The sequence below is a fragment of the Gymnoscopelus braueri genome (assembly GCF_963280865.1).
Source record: "Gymnoscopelus braueri genome assembly, chromosome: 3".
Classification (NCBI taxonomy): Eukaryota; Metazoa; Chordata; class Actinopteri; order Myctophiformes; family Myctophidae; genus Gymnoscopelus; species Gymnoscopelus braueri.
This window is the reverse complement of record NC_137612.1, coordinates 42,292,819-42,310,318: the sequence shown is the minus strand read 5'-3', so window position 1 is coordinate 42,310,318 and position 17,500 is coordinate 42,292,819. Positions and strand designations below refer to the sequence as shown.

The following is a 17,500-nucleotide window of genomic DNA, read 5'->3' as shown; positions in this document are numbered from 1 at the left end:
TCTCAGTGTGTCGCGTCCCCAGCCGTTCCCATGGGAATGGTCTGCCGTAGGTCCAGAGACGTTCCCTCTGTAACCTCCCTGCTCTCCCACATAACATCCCTCCACTGACATTAAGTTAGTGGCCCAGGGCCCCCGCCAAAATGAAGACGTATCCTCTGACCTAAGAGTAACACAAGACACAAGGTCAGGCTAAAATGGGATAAAAATATGGCTGTGTTGTTGGATCCAAACACAGTAAGTAGTAGATGAGAAGATGATACTGAATACCCTCACACAATATTGCTGGTGTCCTTACAGCACCATTACTATGATTTAGATTTATGCCAGTTATGCCATTTAGATGGACACTAGTTATGTTATTTAGATATACATACTAGTTATGGTTATTTGTGCAAATATTTGTTATTTAGACAAAAGCTAACGGTGCTGTAAGGAATATGTTTGATTGCTAAATTAAGTGTTGAGCTCTATTGTGATGGTAATCATTGCTATATGTTAGTTAGTTAGCTAAAGACAGAAACAGGGGTCTCCCGTCTCTTCAGGTCGGGATACCAATTGCATCCCATCAAGAGAGAGAACTCATACAGGATACAGAATAGGACAGGTGAAAATTGGAAGTGATGAAATACAGAAATTAGCAGACAAAATTTGAAGTCAAACACTAATAAATGATAAATGGGGATATGTCAGTTATGTCATTTTTTTAATATAGAATATATGCTAGTTATGTTATTTAGATGGTTGTTAGCTATATTTTATTTACATAGATACTAGGTTTGATGTCTATTTGCATTCTTAGTAAATTGTAGGACATAACTTGTCTTCTTAGCAATTTCATGACTTATCCAATTGTTGGTTGATTTAAAGGTTCAGTACGCCAACCTTGGCTTGTACGTCGCTCTCGATTAGAGCGTAATTGTAAATAGTCAGTAAAGCACACTGACACAGCAAGAAAATTATTGCTTGAGAAAGTATGTTTTAGCTACCAATCCTCCCTTTATTAAAATATAAACTACTACTAGTGTTTTGTTTTGCTGTGCTTTCATTGTGGAGAATACATCAGTAGAGAGAAGAATGACCATACAAGGCTTCTGAACACAAACAGCAGCCAGGACACCAGATTACAAGACACACAGGACTCTCTCTCTCTCTCTCTCTCTCTGCTCCTCTGACTTTCTGTTTCAATCTGTCACTTTCTCTCAGTCTGTCTGTCTGTCTTTTCTCCCAGTCAGCCTATCTCACACTCTCTCTCGTTGACTCTGACAATCTTTCCTACTGACTCGTCTCTCTCCTTCCCTATGACTCTGACTCCATCTGTCTCTCTTCCTAACCTTTGTCTGTGTTTCATTTTTCATTGACTCAACTCAACTCTCTCTCTTTCTAATTCCACCCAATTCCTTTCCTTCCCTAGTCACTCCCTTCTGGTCTCTCTCTTTTCTTCTCAGCCCACACAGTGTTCTAATGGACCTCCCTCTGATCCCCCCTCCCCCCCCCCCACACAGACACACACCCCCTCTAATTCCTCCCTCTCTCCGCCGGCCCCCCTCAGATAAGAAGGGGGCCGAAGCATTTCTCCTTGGCCACTTCTGAAACTGGAGCCACCAGTGCAGGATGGAAGGGGAAAAAACGGACCTGCACTCTTCTCCTCTACTAATTTCACTCACTGACTCACTCTTCCCTTCTTCTCTGGACGTTTGAGGACCAAGGGGCCCATTTTTTGGGGATCTACTCTTTTTGTAATTCCTTATTTCCTTTATTCCAATTTCATTCTGTCACATTTTTATCTTGCATATATTTTTTAGTACTTTTCCCTTATTTCTTTAACTTCTTCACTTTGTGGGATATATTGGGCATCAGAATAGCCCATTACCTCTTGTCTCCCTCTCTCTTATTCCCTCTCCTCCATCTTTCTCTCTGTCTCCCTTCCACATCTGCTGCTTCTGTCTCTCACCGACCAGCTCATCCATCCAAAGTGCGTCTGCAGTGCACTCTCGTGTCGCAGCGTGTCTGCAATTAGGACCAGAGGGACTTCAGAGGGAACTCGCCCTTCTACAAAGAGCAACAGGGAATTTCTGTTTGAAGGAACTACGAGGTTCAGGAAGGAAACCCTCTCACCGTCCCTACCAGAGGGACAATGTTTGTCCTCTTTACCAGAGAGTGAGGGAGGGCACAGGGGGGGAGAGTCATTTCAGTGCAAGACCACCGGTGTTGCAGACTGCAGGTGTTTCTGCCCAGGTCTGACTTTAGAGGAGAGAGATCGCTCTCCATTCAGGAGTGTCCTGTGTCACTCTGAGCTCCAGTGTTTCACCTGAATGTGAATATAGGGTCAGAGCAAGCGAATGAACATCTATTCGAACCTCTGGGAAGGACATCTCAGACAAAGAACCATGACACGCTTTCAAGTCAGCCGTGGGCTTCTTCTGCTCCTAGTTCTCCTCCTCATCGGGACTCTTTCTGATCTCACCGAGGCAGCAGGTGTTTCGAGCGGAGAGCAGAGAGGAGGAGGAGTTGGACGAAGCCAGAGAAGAGGAGGAGGAGGAGGTGCGGAGAAGCGAAGGAGGCTCCACCGCGTCCAGAACGGCCAGTGCAGCTACACCTTTATCCTCCCGGAGCTTGATGGATGCGGTGCAGGGCCGGCGGCGGGGCCACAGCCGGGGCCGTACAGCGGTGGCGGGCCCCGGGGCCCCAGTGTGGTGCAGAGGGACGCGCCACCAACCCTGGACAGCGAGTGGTCCACCCAGAAGCTGCAGAACCTGGAGACCGCCATGGAAAACAACACGCAGTGGCTGCACAAGGTAAGGACAAGAGACCATATTAGATCAGTGGTTCTCAAACTTTTTCTTGTCAAGGACCCCCAAATTGTATTTGGCCATGGACCCTCCCATCTGAAAACGTTTTGTGCCAGGGGCCCCCTGAAGGAAATATTTGTGTTTTTAAAAAAATCCAGATTTCCCAAACATTTCCCTGATTTTTCAAAATTTCAAAAATAGCAGATCTGCTATTTTTGAATAGCCAACGTACAACTGGATAAAGCAGTTTCTCCCTCAAGGACCCCTGGGGGTCCCCGGACCCCAATTTGAGAACCACTGTTTCTTTTCCATTAAAAGGTAGTATTAAATGGCGTTTTCTAAAATCACATCTGGCCCGCGAAACACCAGTTTCACATCACTGGCCTAGACCTATCTGAGCCTATCTGAGAAGCAGAGTACAGTATATGATTGAAGCAATATGGAAGAATAGAAGAGAATAATGGAAGGTGTTTTGAAAGTGTTCGGGACAGAGGCAAAGCAATGTGGGCGTGTTCGTGTCGAGTGTGGGCAGAGTCGGTGGTGGCATCCATAGTGCTTTGTCAGCATTGTGGAAATATTGTGGAAATATTGTGTGCATGCGTGTGCATGTGTGTGGCTGTGTCTTTCATGCATGTGTCAATATCATGGAAGTATACTGCTCTGATTTCCTGTGCATTGTTGGTGGTAGTCATGCGTGTGAATGCGTGCGTGCGTGTTTGTGTGTGGTTGCTGCAGTCATTGTTGCTGGTACTGTAGTAGTGGTTTACTGTATGTGTGCATTAATTCCCACCCACATGTCAACACTTGTTAATAGTTCTACTCAAGTAGAAGTATAATACTTTTGTTGTTGATATATATATATTTTTTTTGTATTTTATAAAAAAGCTTTCTTAGATTCAAACTTGTTTTGTTTTATCTGAATCCTTAACACAGAGTCTACAGGTCTATGTTGGGTTAACTTTCAACACATTCAGTTTCAGCCTTCTGTCCTGTGTCCTTCAAATCTACCTGTTCACTTACTGCCAAGTTGCACTGGTCCAGAGAATCGGCTAATGCCTCAACATGTGTTAACAATACAGTTATTCAGTTCACATGGGCTGGGCTGTGGAGAGTGACACTGGCTGCAGCGAAATAAATGCTTTCAAACTATAGTCCGACCATACAAAACACTTTCTTCAGTATTTTAGCTGCGATTATCCTTGTCATTTAACCATTCACTCAGCTACCAGACAATACACAGAACCAAGTGGAGTGGTGTTTCTCACCAGGTGATGTGAGTCTATGAAATCCAATTAGGGAAAGCAAAACATTTTGAGAAGGAATCGGCCAGCTTCAACTTTGCATTCATCATCATTATTTGCATGTGGCAGACATATGAGCGATATGCGGTCGAGTTTGAATAATGATTCAGTTTTTAGAAATGTGAGCCAGTATCACAGTGAGGGAATGCTGATCTTGCATCCCAGACCAACTTCCTTTTAATTAAAGTAAATTAAATTACAGTAAAGTGTCTAATGTTATATGAACTGCATACCTGGTAATGATTTCTGACTCTGACACTAAAGTAAGCTATCGGTAGCTAAATACATGGCCTTCAATCATTTCATCCTTGACAACAGGGGGAAATGACTGCAAATTGGAACTCTGGTACTCTGGTAGTATTAATGACTTTTGTGAGATTAGATTTCACGGATACATTATACGGTTCCAAATGCATTCCAATGCAAATGGACCGCGTAAGAATTTAATTATTTCTGCTGCCCACCAAAGTCGATCCGACATTCCCTTTTTTCCCCTCTCTTGGAAGAGAGAAAGATGAATGACTGAGTGATTAAATAACTTTGAAAGACTGCAATCAGGAGAGTCAGAACGGTGCTTCAGTGAGATTAGAGTAGACCATTGGGAATTTAGCAGGTGGACGATGGGTGTGTGTGTGTGTGTGTGTGTGTGTGTGTGTGTGTGTGTGTGTGTGTGTGTGTGTGTGTGTGTGTGTGTGTGTGTGTGTGTGTGTGTGTGTGTGTGTGTGTGTGTGTGTGTGTGTGTGTGTGTGTGTGTGCACATGTGCGTGTGCGTGCGTTCTGTGTATGTATGAGAGTGTAACAATTCTGATTCAATTGTGTTAAGGGTGAGCACTTGCATCAGTGGCACTCAAAGTGGGGTCCCCAGCTAAATGAGTTAATATATTATCAGAATCAGTTTAACTCTATCTAGCTATACATTTGCGACTTTTCCACGCCCCCATGGCTGTTTGTTTGGGTGATTGTTGGGTGATGTTTTTTGCATGACGTAGGCTCCGGTGCTGCCAGATTAAGTGAGTGAAACAAGCAACCAGGTCTATGAAAACAAGCCCAAAAGAAGCGAACAGATTTACCACTTGAGCCCTATTACATCAGCTATTTTCAAAAAGAATCTCGAAAACAAGCCCAAACTAGAAAAAGTGCTCCTCGGAGCACAGGTCTCCGCCAGGTCAGGTAGGTTATTGTGGCCTCCTGGTGGCGCTATAATAGGCCAATGTGAAAAGGGTGCCATTTCTTATTAGGCCTTGCACGGCAATCGGACACTGCATTCATGGCTTGAGGCATTTTGTGCAAAAAAATGTGTTTTGCTAAATTAGACCTGCTGGTGGCGCTATAACAGGCCAATGTTAAGAGGGTGGCATTTGTTCCTCAATATAGTGTGAAGGTGCGTGCAAAGTTTGACCGCAATCGGACGGTGCGTTCATGATTTGCAGAATTTTGTTCAAAACAAGCCACTACTGTAAACTTTAGATGTCAATCTTACCCAATGAGAATGGAATATGAAAAATCAAACACATCCGTCTTGATCACATGACTATGGAGATCATGTGTACCGATTTGCGTGAAGTTTAGATAAATCGGAAGGAGTAGGCCTAATATAAAAAAAAATGTTTTACGTAAGTCGGCCTCCTGGTGGCGCTATAAAGGCAGATGTGAAAAATGCAAGGCAAAGGTTTTTCCTTTTCGCGCATACAAAGTTTTACACAGATCGGTGCAGTTATAGGCACAAACATGAATTGGCCTGTTATAGCGCCACCATGAGGCTGATTAGAACATTTTCTTCCTCTGCATAGTGGAAATATGCGTGCAAAATTTCACAGACATTGCATGCTGTGTTCATGATTTGAGGCATTTTGTTCAAAACGGAGTATTCCTGCAAACTTTGGAAGCCATTTTTAGCCAATCAGGATGGAATATGAAAAATCTGAAAGACTCGTTTCGTTTAATGACTATAGAGATACTGTGTACCGATTTGCGGGATTTTTGGACAAAATCTGTCGAAGTACTGTCAAAAAATATGTTTTGCACAAATTGGCCTCCTGGTGGGCCCATGTGAAAAATTTGGTTCTGAATTGGCATCCAGGGAGTGTGTGTGCACAGTTTTGCTGCAATCAAGCCAACGGTGCCGGAGATTAGCTGTTCACAGACGGACACACGGACGGACGGACACACACACACACACACACGGACGGACGGACAGGGGGTAAAACATACTCTCTCGCCATGCCTTTCGGCCTGGCGGAGACAATAAGAAACTACACTTCAGAAACAAGACCAAACAAAAGCAACCCACAACTATGAATATTTACAAGCGACGGCTCCGGTGTTGCCAAATTATGTGAGCGAAACAAGCGACCAGGTCGACGTAGCGGACATGCAACCGAAATCTACGACAGTTGATTACCTTTCGAGGCCAGCTGCTCTGCAGTCCCCATTCCGATCTGTGATTGGCTACAGCGACGCTGTGCCATTGCATCGCATATGAAAGTGACTGGAAAAGACGGAGGGTGGCCTACAGGATTTCAACAGTGTAACATCTTACTTTATAACACCACCACAGTGCTTTATTTGATTTGTTCAGCGTTTACGCGCCTTGCATCTCACTGTGTGTGTGTGTGTGTGTGTGTGTGTGTGTGTGTGTGTGTGTGTGTGTGTGTGTGTGTGTGTGTGTGTGTGTGTGTGTGTCTCTCGTTATTTGCGCCGTGACAACGGCACATCTGCTCAATGATAGCCGCGGTGCCCAGGCTTTTATTTTAGTTCGTGTTTGGCTCAAAAATAAAAAGCTAAATGACAATATGCACAGAGCAGCGGCCTCACTTCGCGGACATGCATGTGTGTGTGTGTGTGTGTGTGTGTGTGTGTGTGTGTGTGTGTGTGTGTGTCTCTGCTTGAGAGAGAGAGAGAGAGAGAGAGAGAGAGAGAGAGAGAGAGAGAGAGAGAGAGAGAGAGAGGGACGGACAGATTAAGACAGAAACTGTAATACATCATTTGTATTGATGCAATATTAAATTGAAGGCAAGACAACAGTTTCTAAAGGCCTGAACCATGTATAATTGATTGCCTTAACTAGAACAGTCCTCCTCAGAGCACAGATCTCTGCCAATCTCCGCCAGGCCGGGTTGTCTACCCAGGGCCCGCAAACTTTGGAAGGCAGTCATAGCCAATTGGAATGGGGAAAAGGCTTAACTAATCTTCTTAAAGAAGAATCTGACAATGTCAATTACAGTTGATAAAACATAAAGTTTATATTATCAATAGGCTATGTAAAGTATCTCAATATATGGCCATATCAGTCGGATCGGCGGTGCAACGTAGGCGTGAGGGCTGTTTAGCACCCGAACCTCTAGTTTTAAACATTTTGGCTATTTGAAAATCTACAAGCTCACCACGTGAGAGAGAAAGATAGAGAGAGCATACAAATTTCACAGTATAAATAATTTTGGCTCTCAGTCTTCTGATTGTACTTCAGCCCAGTGACTTAGTTAGCGGTTTAATTGCGCAACAACATTGATGACATCAAACCTTTTATGTACAACTCATGCGGCTCACTGATATGTGCATGCAAGCGGGACGGGTCCTTGTTGTCATGATGTCATCATTATTATGTTCTCTGCTGGCCTCCCCACTCCCCCAACCCCAACATCAACACATGCTATTTCAAATCCACTCAGCTTTAATTCAATTAAGTTACTAAACCAAATCCATCTTCCCTCTGGCTTGTATATTTCTTTTTTTTGGGGGGGGTGAAAAAAACGTGAAAAGTGGAAAACACTTTTTATTTCATTATTTAGTGCAAATCTTCGCTTTGTTTGCGGGGGCCTTATTCATAATGTTCTTGACTTTATGCTCATTTCTCACGATATGCTTACGCCTGATTCATAGAAATTCCCTAAAAGTTGCATAACGTCTCTGTCGGGTGGAAACCTCATACATCCAAAACTGTTACTTTTCAGGATTAAAATTCAAAAGTATCAAAAGTAGCAGATCTACAAGCTAAAAATGCAGCGCTTCGCACAGCGTTTCGAGGTTGTGTATCTGCTACTTTTTGTGTGAAGCTGTAGTATGATCAAGTAGGGCATTCATTTATGAAAAAAGTCAGAATATGGAGATATCAACGGCATCAATGTCTTTGGGCATGGTCCACCGACCAGCTTTTCTTTTTATTTCTGAAAACAACAAAAACGATGTTGCTCGCTCAAAAAGTAATTTCACCCACTTCTTCACCTGTAAACCTGTGATGTGACAATAAAGTTGATTGTGAATGACCAGCGAGTGACCAGCTGTGCTGAATGTGGGCAGGGCAGAATGTGACATACATGGGAATACATTTGCTGGTTTGTAGTCCGTTTGAGTGGATGTGGCTGTTGGTCAGACATGAACGTGCACAAAGTAGTTCACCAAAATTGGAACTGGTCTTTCTCTCTCCTAACCCTGATTTAAAAAAATCCTGTTTACTAAATTGAAAGCTCAAGAGATGGGGAGACCTCTGTTACTGAACAAACACTCTCTAGCAATGATTACTAACAGAATATAGATTTGAATGAAAACATATGCCTTACACCCCATTTAATGTTTGGGAAACTTGCAACACAATTTATAGCATGTCTCATAATGATTTTCTTAAAACATATAATTCCTCACTCCTGTTCCTGATAAAATGCCAATCAATTTGCTCATAAAGGGAGCACACAGCTCTCTACTGTTATGAGGACTCAAAAACAGCACCCAGCAAAGGACATTTGGCCCCATACTACCTGAAGGGCCCCCATACATACATACATACATACATACATACATACATACATACATACATACATACATACATACATACATACATACATACATACATACATACATACTGTACGTACATACATACATACATACATACATACATACATACATACATACATACATACATACATACATACATACATACATACATACATACATACATACATACATACATACATACATACATACATACATACATACATACATACATACATACATACATAATTACAAATGATATAGTTGTTGGAGTGTCTCTTTAGGGCAGTGTCTCTGTAAATTGCAGTAAGTGAGGCAGTTAACAGGGGTTGTTTAGATTGCTGCCAAATGACTGACTTCAAATGAACCGCGCCTATTTCCCTGACACTCCATGGAGAGACAGAGAGAGAGAGAGAGAGAGAGAGAGAGAGAGAGAGAGAGAGAGAGAGAGAGGGGGGGGCTGCGGCGGCGGCGGCGGCGGGGGGGGGGGCAGAAAGAGAGACAAATTGAGTGAGAGAGGCAGAGAGAGGACAGAAGCAGGGAGACTGAAACACAAAAAGAGAAAAGTAGAAACAGAGAAGCATAGAGAAACAGAAAAAAAGAATATCCTATGCGTTATAATGGAATGAGTTAAAGTACTTGACTATCACATTATCAGATAAAATATGAATGAATAATAAACCACCACATAACTTTAACATAATCTCTACAGGATCTGTGCTGGTTGAATGCCGTTTGACAGCCAATCACACACACATTCCTAAACATTCAGGAAAACTATTATTCACCAACTGCTTAGCTAGCAAGCAATTGGTGAATAATTGTATGAAATAGATTTAAAAAAAGCTGCACTTTTATAATGGCTATCAGTATATGACAGGTGGCGAGGTAATAGGCATTGGGGAAATTAACATGTTGTTACTATGCCATCAATCTATTTCCCTCACTCTGTAATGTTTTGAGAATAAACCAATAATAGTAGAATTTTATATGTGATGGCTGAAACAATTTCAAACGGTGGCGACTGGTGTATCAGGAACTGAACTACAAACTTGCACTTGTGTTACGTTACTCTAGATACGCATGTCAGCTAGTTAAGTGATTAAAATGTCCTTAGCACACATGTTTAATATTCTACACAGTAAATCCCAACACGTTGAAATAAGGCAAAAGTATTGACAAAAAAGTCGACCCAGTTGTGTAGAAACATCGGGACCCCTACCACAATCTAGGCCCCACATTAAGGCTAATACTCTGCTCCCTCATCCTTTACATTCGTACATCAAACGACTGCTAAGCCGATCGCGGTGACAGCACTAATAACAGTTAATAGCAACAGCCAAACTATGGCCCATTATCTCCTGCTCAAGACTGCACTCCAAAAACAAACAGCCCCTACTCTCCCATTTATATGCAATTGGACGTTAATTGTGTCATTTAAAAGAATTGTCAGTGCAAAAGTTAGAAAAGTTGGATTCACTTTTTGTTATAGCAAACATTATTTGTATAGCACTTTATTTCACAGTGCTTAACAGTGATGGAAACATGCAATATAAAAATATTAATTGTACTGTGGCATTGCAATGCTGTCTACAGCCCTCTACTATATTTGTAACGTGAAACACACATTCTCTCATATCTTCTGACAAAAACCTTCAACGATAATACCAAACTTTTATTTTATTTTTTAAATGAATACAGTAGAAGTCCTGCATGGTTTAATGTAGTGTTACCTTTCAAGAAAACAGGAAGGTTCAAATGTAGCAGTGCCTAAATGGGTTTGTGAGGAACGAGGGGGCTGTCTCCCTCTGGGAGCACATTCTCACTCCCAACTCGTGCTTGGTAGGGACCCCTTGCTTCGCATCATTGGGTACGTCCGGTAAACCAGTGGTTCTCAAACCTTTTCATGTCAAGGACCCCCAAATTGATATATATTTGGCCGCAGACCCCCATCTGAAAATGCTTTGTGCCAGGGACCCCCAGAGGAGACGTTTTGTGTAAAAACAAAAATCAAAGTTATTCAAATGTTTTGAGGTTTTTCAAATTGTTCAATAATAGCAGATGTACCAGTGCCGCGCTGTGAGCTTGTTCATCTGCTATATATTTTTTTATAGCCAACGTTATGGAGAAAGTGGTTAAAATGATTGTGATGCTGTATTAACAAATTTAGCTGAGGACCCCTCAAGGACCCCTGGGGGTCCTCGGATCCCACTTTGAGAACCACTGCGGTAAACTGTGTTGTCACGTGACTGATGACAGAATGCGGACGTTTGTCACGTGTCTGACGACGGAATGCTGCCAAGGCAGTGTTGCCATTAAAAACATGGAAAACAAGACAAATACAAGTCAAAACACTGACCAAAATGCAGGCGTACCCTCAAAAGCGGGCTTGAGCCCCGCGAGGCAATCGGTGGGAAGCCCGTTTCTGCTGACTTAGCACCGTTAAATATGTGTAGGGTGGGAACCAGCATCTCTCGTTGTCATCAAGGGTGTCCTCAGGGGCAATATTGGATGCAAAAGGTACCTGACCATGAATTGAAATTTGGGAGAGAGAATGTGTTCTTATAAAAATGCGTAAATGTGATTGTGATATACTGTATGAAGATTGAAGACACTGAATCCTAATCACACTTTGTGTAATATGGCAATGCAGTGCTTTCGGTAATGCCCTAAATTCCTCAATCTGTTTTTACATGCAACATTCATTGTTCCCCAGGGAACACGTTCATAAGTTCTAGTCGCTGAGTTTTCTCTCCGTTTATTTCCCTGCTGGGAACAATGATCAGGAATCATTAATGGCCATGGGAGGAAGTGCTGGGAATGTTTTGGGAATGGTTTTCTCTCTGTTTAGCTTTATGCTGTGGTGAGCTCAGGGGGGCATGTGTTAAGGGCGTGTGTTTAATTGCTTCATAAAAAAGCCTGACTGTAGCATGCAGCCTGAGTCGCTGCTGGTTTATGATGCCATAAGCTGTATCCTTGTCCTTTTAATGGCATTAGGCTTTGTCTGATTTGGTTGAACACATGGATAGTGACACGAGCGATCTCTGCTTTACATGTTATGTGGTGGATGACATCAGTGTTTAACTACTTGAACCCTAGCATCCCTATTCTGGGGGGAACATTCGCCAAAAGAATAACGACTACGCCCACTACTATGGCCTAATAGCCTATATTTACCTAAATTCTATGCCCAGAATAGGGTTGCTAGAGTTCACATGGTTAAGAGATGGATTTGAACATCTTAATGCATTTCAAAGCATAAATTGGTTTAACTCATAACTCAAACATCCATCACTTACTAACCATGCAGTCTGGCCTGAGAGTTATTCAGGCACATTTGTTAATGTTTTAATGACTTGAGAATATGTAAATGTGAGGTATAAAAACAAAATAAATTGTTTATGTACAATATATGGCTGAAGCTGTGAATAGAACATTTGTATTGGCCCTCCGGCAAATTTGGAAGCCAATCGTAGCCAATTGGAATGGAATCTGAAAAATAGGAGCAAAAAAATGGTTTTAAAGAAAATAAACTTTAATTTGCAACTTGTAGATGAGTTGTTTTTGGCAAGCAAAACCAACGTACTGTGGAGTGTAAATTGAGTTTTAGCAAAAGTACTTAACATTATAACACAGCTGCTTTGTGACTGCATGCGGCTGGGTTGTCGGCTCTGCTTTGCGGGGGTTTTAACTGCCTCATAAAGAGCAAACAAAATGGGCCTCCTGGCTTCATGGGCTTTCCTTTCTAGTGGGAGCCAGGTCATCCTTCCATATCACTGCTGCTGATTACTGGCCTGTTATCAACTCACGGCATCTCTGACTGCTGCTGCACACACTTCAAACAAAACCTCCCAGAGACGGGGGGAGAGAGAGAGAGAGAGAGAGAGAGAGAGAGAGAGAGAGAGAGAGAGAGAGAGAGAGGTAGCAGAGGAAAATGCTTCCTTTACTCTCAGAGTGAAGGGCTGATGGAGAGGAGAAAAGGGGAGAGAGAGAAATGATCAACGCGGTAAGCAGAGGGAGAAAGAAGGAGTGAGAAATGGAAAGGCATGAGGGAACGTAAGAGAAGATAATAAGGGAAAGGAACAGAGAAAATGAGTTGTCAGATAGAACAAAACGTCACATTGCAGTGCTGAATTATGTTAAAACAGCATGAATTTGGTTTACTATCAGAATATAGAGCTTGATCTTTGTATTTAATTGGTAAATTTGACACACATTTTATGAAATCTCCCATCATCTCTTGAATAAGTCATCGCCAATCTTGATATTTGACCTTCAAGTTGTTGCCATACAGTACGTCACATATTGAATCAGAGAATTGTTTCATGGTCTTGTGTTGTACTTTGATGATGATGCAATGTATTGGAGTTAACAGAGTGACAAACAGTACTGTACATAGGCCTACATACATACATACAGTACATACATACATACATACATACATACATACATACATACATACATACATACATACATACATACATACATACATACATACATACATACATACATACATACATACATACATACATACATACATACTGTACATACATACATACATACATACATACATACATACATACATACATACATACATACATACATACATACATACATACATACATACATACATACATACAGTACATGCAGTACATACATACATACATACATACATACATACATACATACATACATACATACATACATACATACATACATACATACATACATACATACATACATACATGTTTTAGTTGTTTTTGAAAAAAGCATAGCCTGTGAACACATTTTCCTTTTCTTTTTTATGGCAACAGATATGTCATCAAATAATTAATGTGTACGCAAACACTTTTCTGTAGCTTTTAAACCACATTGATAAGACACAATATCAGCAGGAATCACATAGTTGTCTCCGCCAGGCCGAAAGGCATGGCAAAAGAGTATGTTTTACCCCCTGTCCGTCCATCCGTCCGTCCGTCCGTCCGTCCGTCCGTGTGTGTGTCATTCTGTCATTTTGTGGACAGCTAATCTCTGGCACCATTGGCTTGATCGCAGCGAAACTGTGCACACACACTCCCTGGATGCCAGAGCAGAACCTCTGCTCCTTTTCACATGGGCCTTTTATAGCGCCACCAGGAGGCCGATTTGTGCAAAACACATTTTTGAACAGTACTCCTACAGATTTTGGCCAAAAATCCCCACAATCGGTACACAGTATCTCTATAGTCATTAAAAGAAACGGCTCATTTCAGATTTTTCATATTCCATCCTCATTGGAAAAAATGGTCTTTCAAAGTTTGCAGGAGTACTCCGTTTCGAACAAAATGCCTCAAATCATGAACACAGCATGCAATTTCCGATTCGTGTTTTTACCTATAACTGCACGATCAGTGTAAAACTTTGTATGCACACTCTCTAGAGGCCAAGGAAAAACCTTTGCCCTGCATTTTTCACATTTGCCTTTTATAGCGCCACCAGGAGGCAGACTTATGTAAAACACATTTTTTAATATTAAGCCTTCAGATTTGATCCAAATTTCACGCAAATCGGTACACATGATCTCTATAGTCATGTGATCAAGACGGATCTGTTTGATTTTTCATATTCCATCCTGATTGGCTAACATTGACATAATGTTTGCAGGAGTGGACCGTTTTGAACAAAATGCCGCAAATCATGAACGCAGCGTCCGATTGCGGTGAAACTTTGCACTACGTTGAGGAACAAATGCCACCCTTTTAACATTGGCCTGTTATAGCGCCACCAGCAGGTCAAATTTTGCAAAACACATTTTTAGAACAAAATTTCTCAAATCATGCATGCAGTGTCCGATTGCTGTGCACGGCCTAGGAATAAATGGCACCCGTTTCACTTTGGCCTATAATAGCACCACCAGGAGGCCATAATAACCTACCTGACCTGGCGGAGACTTGTGCTCCGAGGAGCACTTTTTCTAGTTGTAAATGCATTTTCTAATAAATATTCCCATTCAAGGCTACAAATGCATGGCTTAGTTTTAATAATTTATTTCAACTTTGAAATTGCAAAACAATGCACAGTACAGTACACAGACAGCAATGAAATATGCTCTCCCTTTGGCAGAATGGACAGATATCACTGACTGCATGATGGAATGATAACAAAAGTGGCCCGCTCCTTTTGTCAATGGTGGTTTATGTAAGACTTTCCAAGCTGGCTTAACCTCCACACCCACCCCCAGATGGGCCCTGTGAGGAGTCCCTGTATGGCCTCTCACTTTATCTTTGTTTAAAACTTTTACACATGCCCTGTACAAACTCTTTCTCCCCCCTGAGTCTAAACGCTTCCCTTCCAGGGGCCTCAACCATAGTACAAACCCCACACTGTTCATGTTAGTGATATTGGGAGATATTCCCAATCATGGGGTAAAGGCTCATTAACAAAGGCCTGTTAAGTGTGAGAGGAGACAAAGCAGGATAAATTCCAGTCATCCTACTGGTAAGGTGCTCCATGGCCTCAAAGTACTTGGGATGATGGGAGTATACGCTGTACGGTAAAAGAGAAGAGCAGGCACATCGACTGGAGGGTAAGTGCAGGACCAACAAACATCACAGGCAGTTAAACAATAATAGTCCACACACTGTGGCTTACTGGGTTCCCAGTCAAAGGCGGTATTGCATGATTGCATTTTGACCAAAAAGTCTTCTTCAGAATTAAGCATAGGACAATACAACACAGACAAGTCTGCTTTAGTAACACCTCAATGTCAAACACCAATCAGTGCTGGGCTGCACTGATCCCACAGCCAGTGTTCAGAGTGCCTGTAGTCTTGCTTGAGTACAAATGGGCTTTTTACAAGACTGAATTATATACACAATATGCAAAATACGGGTAGCAAAACAGTAAGAGCATTGGTATACAAAAAAAACGAAACATTTTATATACAAGAAGACTGTTGTGTCTAAGACAGTGAATAGTTAAGGCTATCTAAGGTCAATAATTCCACACTGAGGTACAAACACGGAGAGATGAACAATATCACAAAGCAGTAATGGCCTACAATAATTACAAAAATTCCCTCATACAGTACACAGATAGATGTAGTTTGATATGCTGATTGAATTAAATGATTAAATGGATGATGTAAACAAACAATTGGTGGGCATTGCTGCTCTCACTTCCTTTGTATTGATGCTTTTTGGCCTTATATGTTGTGGTATATACTGTATCAAACGTTGAACCTCAGGTGGGAGTTTGGTCCAAATTGAATGCATCAATTTGCTGGATCAAGTTAGTCAAGGTTGTCATGGCACATGCTACTCATTTAGGAATTGGTATTTCACAATAACAACAAAAAAAGCAATTTGCAGGCTCCACATGGAATACATAGCCTAGAGTAAATGTTTATTTTATAATGTGTGTAATTTGTATAATCCTGTGCAGTGTATTTTATTCTTCTCTGTAACATTCAATTATCTTATTGTTCTCTTTCTACAGGCCAATTTTGGCCCTTATATTGTTGGCACTCCTTTGTAATGTACAGTTTTTTCATCCTGCTTAATCAGCAATTCCATGCTACTAATAGTGACTTGTTATTTGATGAATCTTCCACGTGCAGATGTACCTCCCATTATTGTTGGCCTTGGACATTGGCTAATTGAATGGCCTGCGCCTGCCTCTCAGCTGTTTATAAAATCACTTGTAGTAGCCTCATCTGTTTTATGACCTGACAAAGATGTTACTGACATCGAAACGTTGTCATTCCTGCCTTGAACCCTGCTCTATTAAAACAAAAGGCTTCAACTGTCCGAGATGCTTCAGTGCTTTCTTCTTACCTGCTATATGTGTCTTGCTCTTGAGATGCACCGGACCAACCTGATTTTGGCTTGAGGCACAGTGGAACCTCCCTTTAATCCTAAATTTGAAATAGCTCGGCTTTTAATGACAGTTCTGCCATCATGTATAGAATACTTGCTAAACAGGAAACAACATTCATTGTGCAGGAACCCCAGGAAGACTAGAGGCTCATTCATGTGTCTCTAATGGGGACCGTGCACTGAAAGCAGACTGTGCACTACTGGGAAAGTCAGGTCTGATTGTAAACATTTGCACATGGAGGCTGTGGAGTTTGGGTTAAGACTATCTGATGCCTTTCTGTGCAGAGTTTGCATGTTCTTCCCGTGTCCCCTAGCGGGCAGGTACCCTCACAAAAAACATGCAGTAATCCTGGTCTCAATACTGCCTCAGCCGGGGCGCCTGATGGAGGGGAAAGGATCTGGTTGGAATAACGTGTTCCTTCCACACGCTACGTCCTACCGAGGAAACTCCCCACTGCCAGGTGATAAGAAGCGGTCTGCTAACTCCTCATGTGTTGAAGGAAGCATGAGCTCAGTTCGGGGCTCTCCCCAGGCTGGCAGACGGAGAGTAGCGCCGAGGATTACAAGCTTAGGCGTTGGCACTGGGTGAAAAAATAGGGTTACAAAATCGTGGAAAAAAAGAAAAAAGACGATCTGATGTGCCTCTGCTTTCCATAGGCTATTAAGGTAAAGATGGCAGTTGGTGCACATATCATATGAAAATAGTTGTTCAAGAGTGGACGGTTGCACGATTATGGCTAAAATTATAATCCTGATTAATAATCATGATTATTGTTAATCAGGATTTTTG

The 17,500-nt window shown here is 42.0% G+C and overlaps 1 protein-coding gene across 1 annotated transcript in view; it reads left to right on the top strand.

Moving 5' to 3' along the window:
• Positions 1-2,192: 2,192 nt before the first annotated feature.
• Positions 2,193-17,500, top strand: part of angpt4 (angiopoietin 4) — a 112,208-nt gene continuing 96,900 nt past the window's right edge. Inside the window, 1 exon segment of the mRNA XM_080424521.1 lies at positions 2,193-2,795. Within this exon segment, the coding sequence (XP_080280647.1) occupies positions 2,340-2,795 (456 nt within the window). The 5' untranslated portion in view covers positions 2,193-2,339.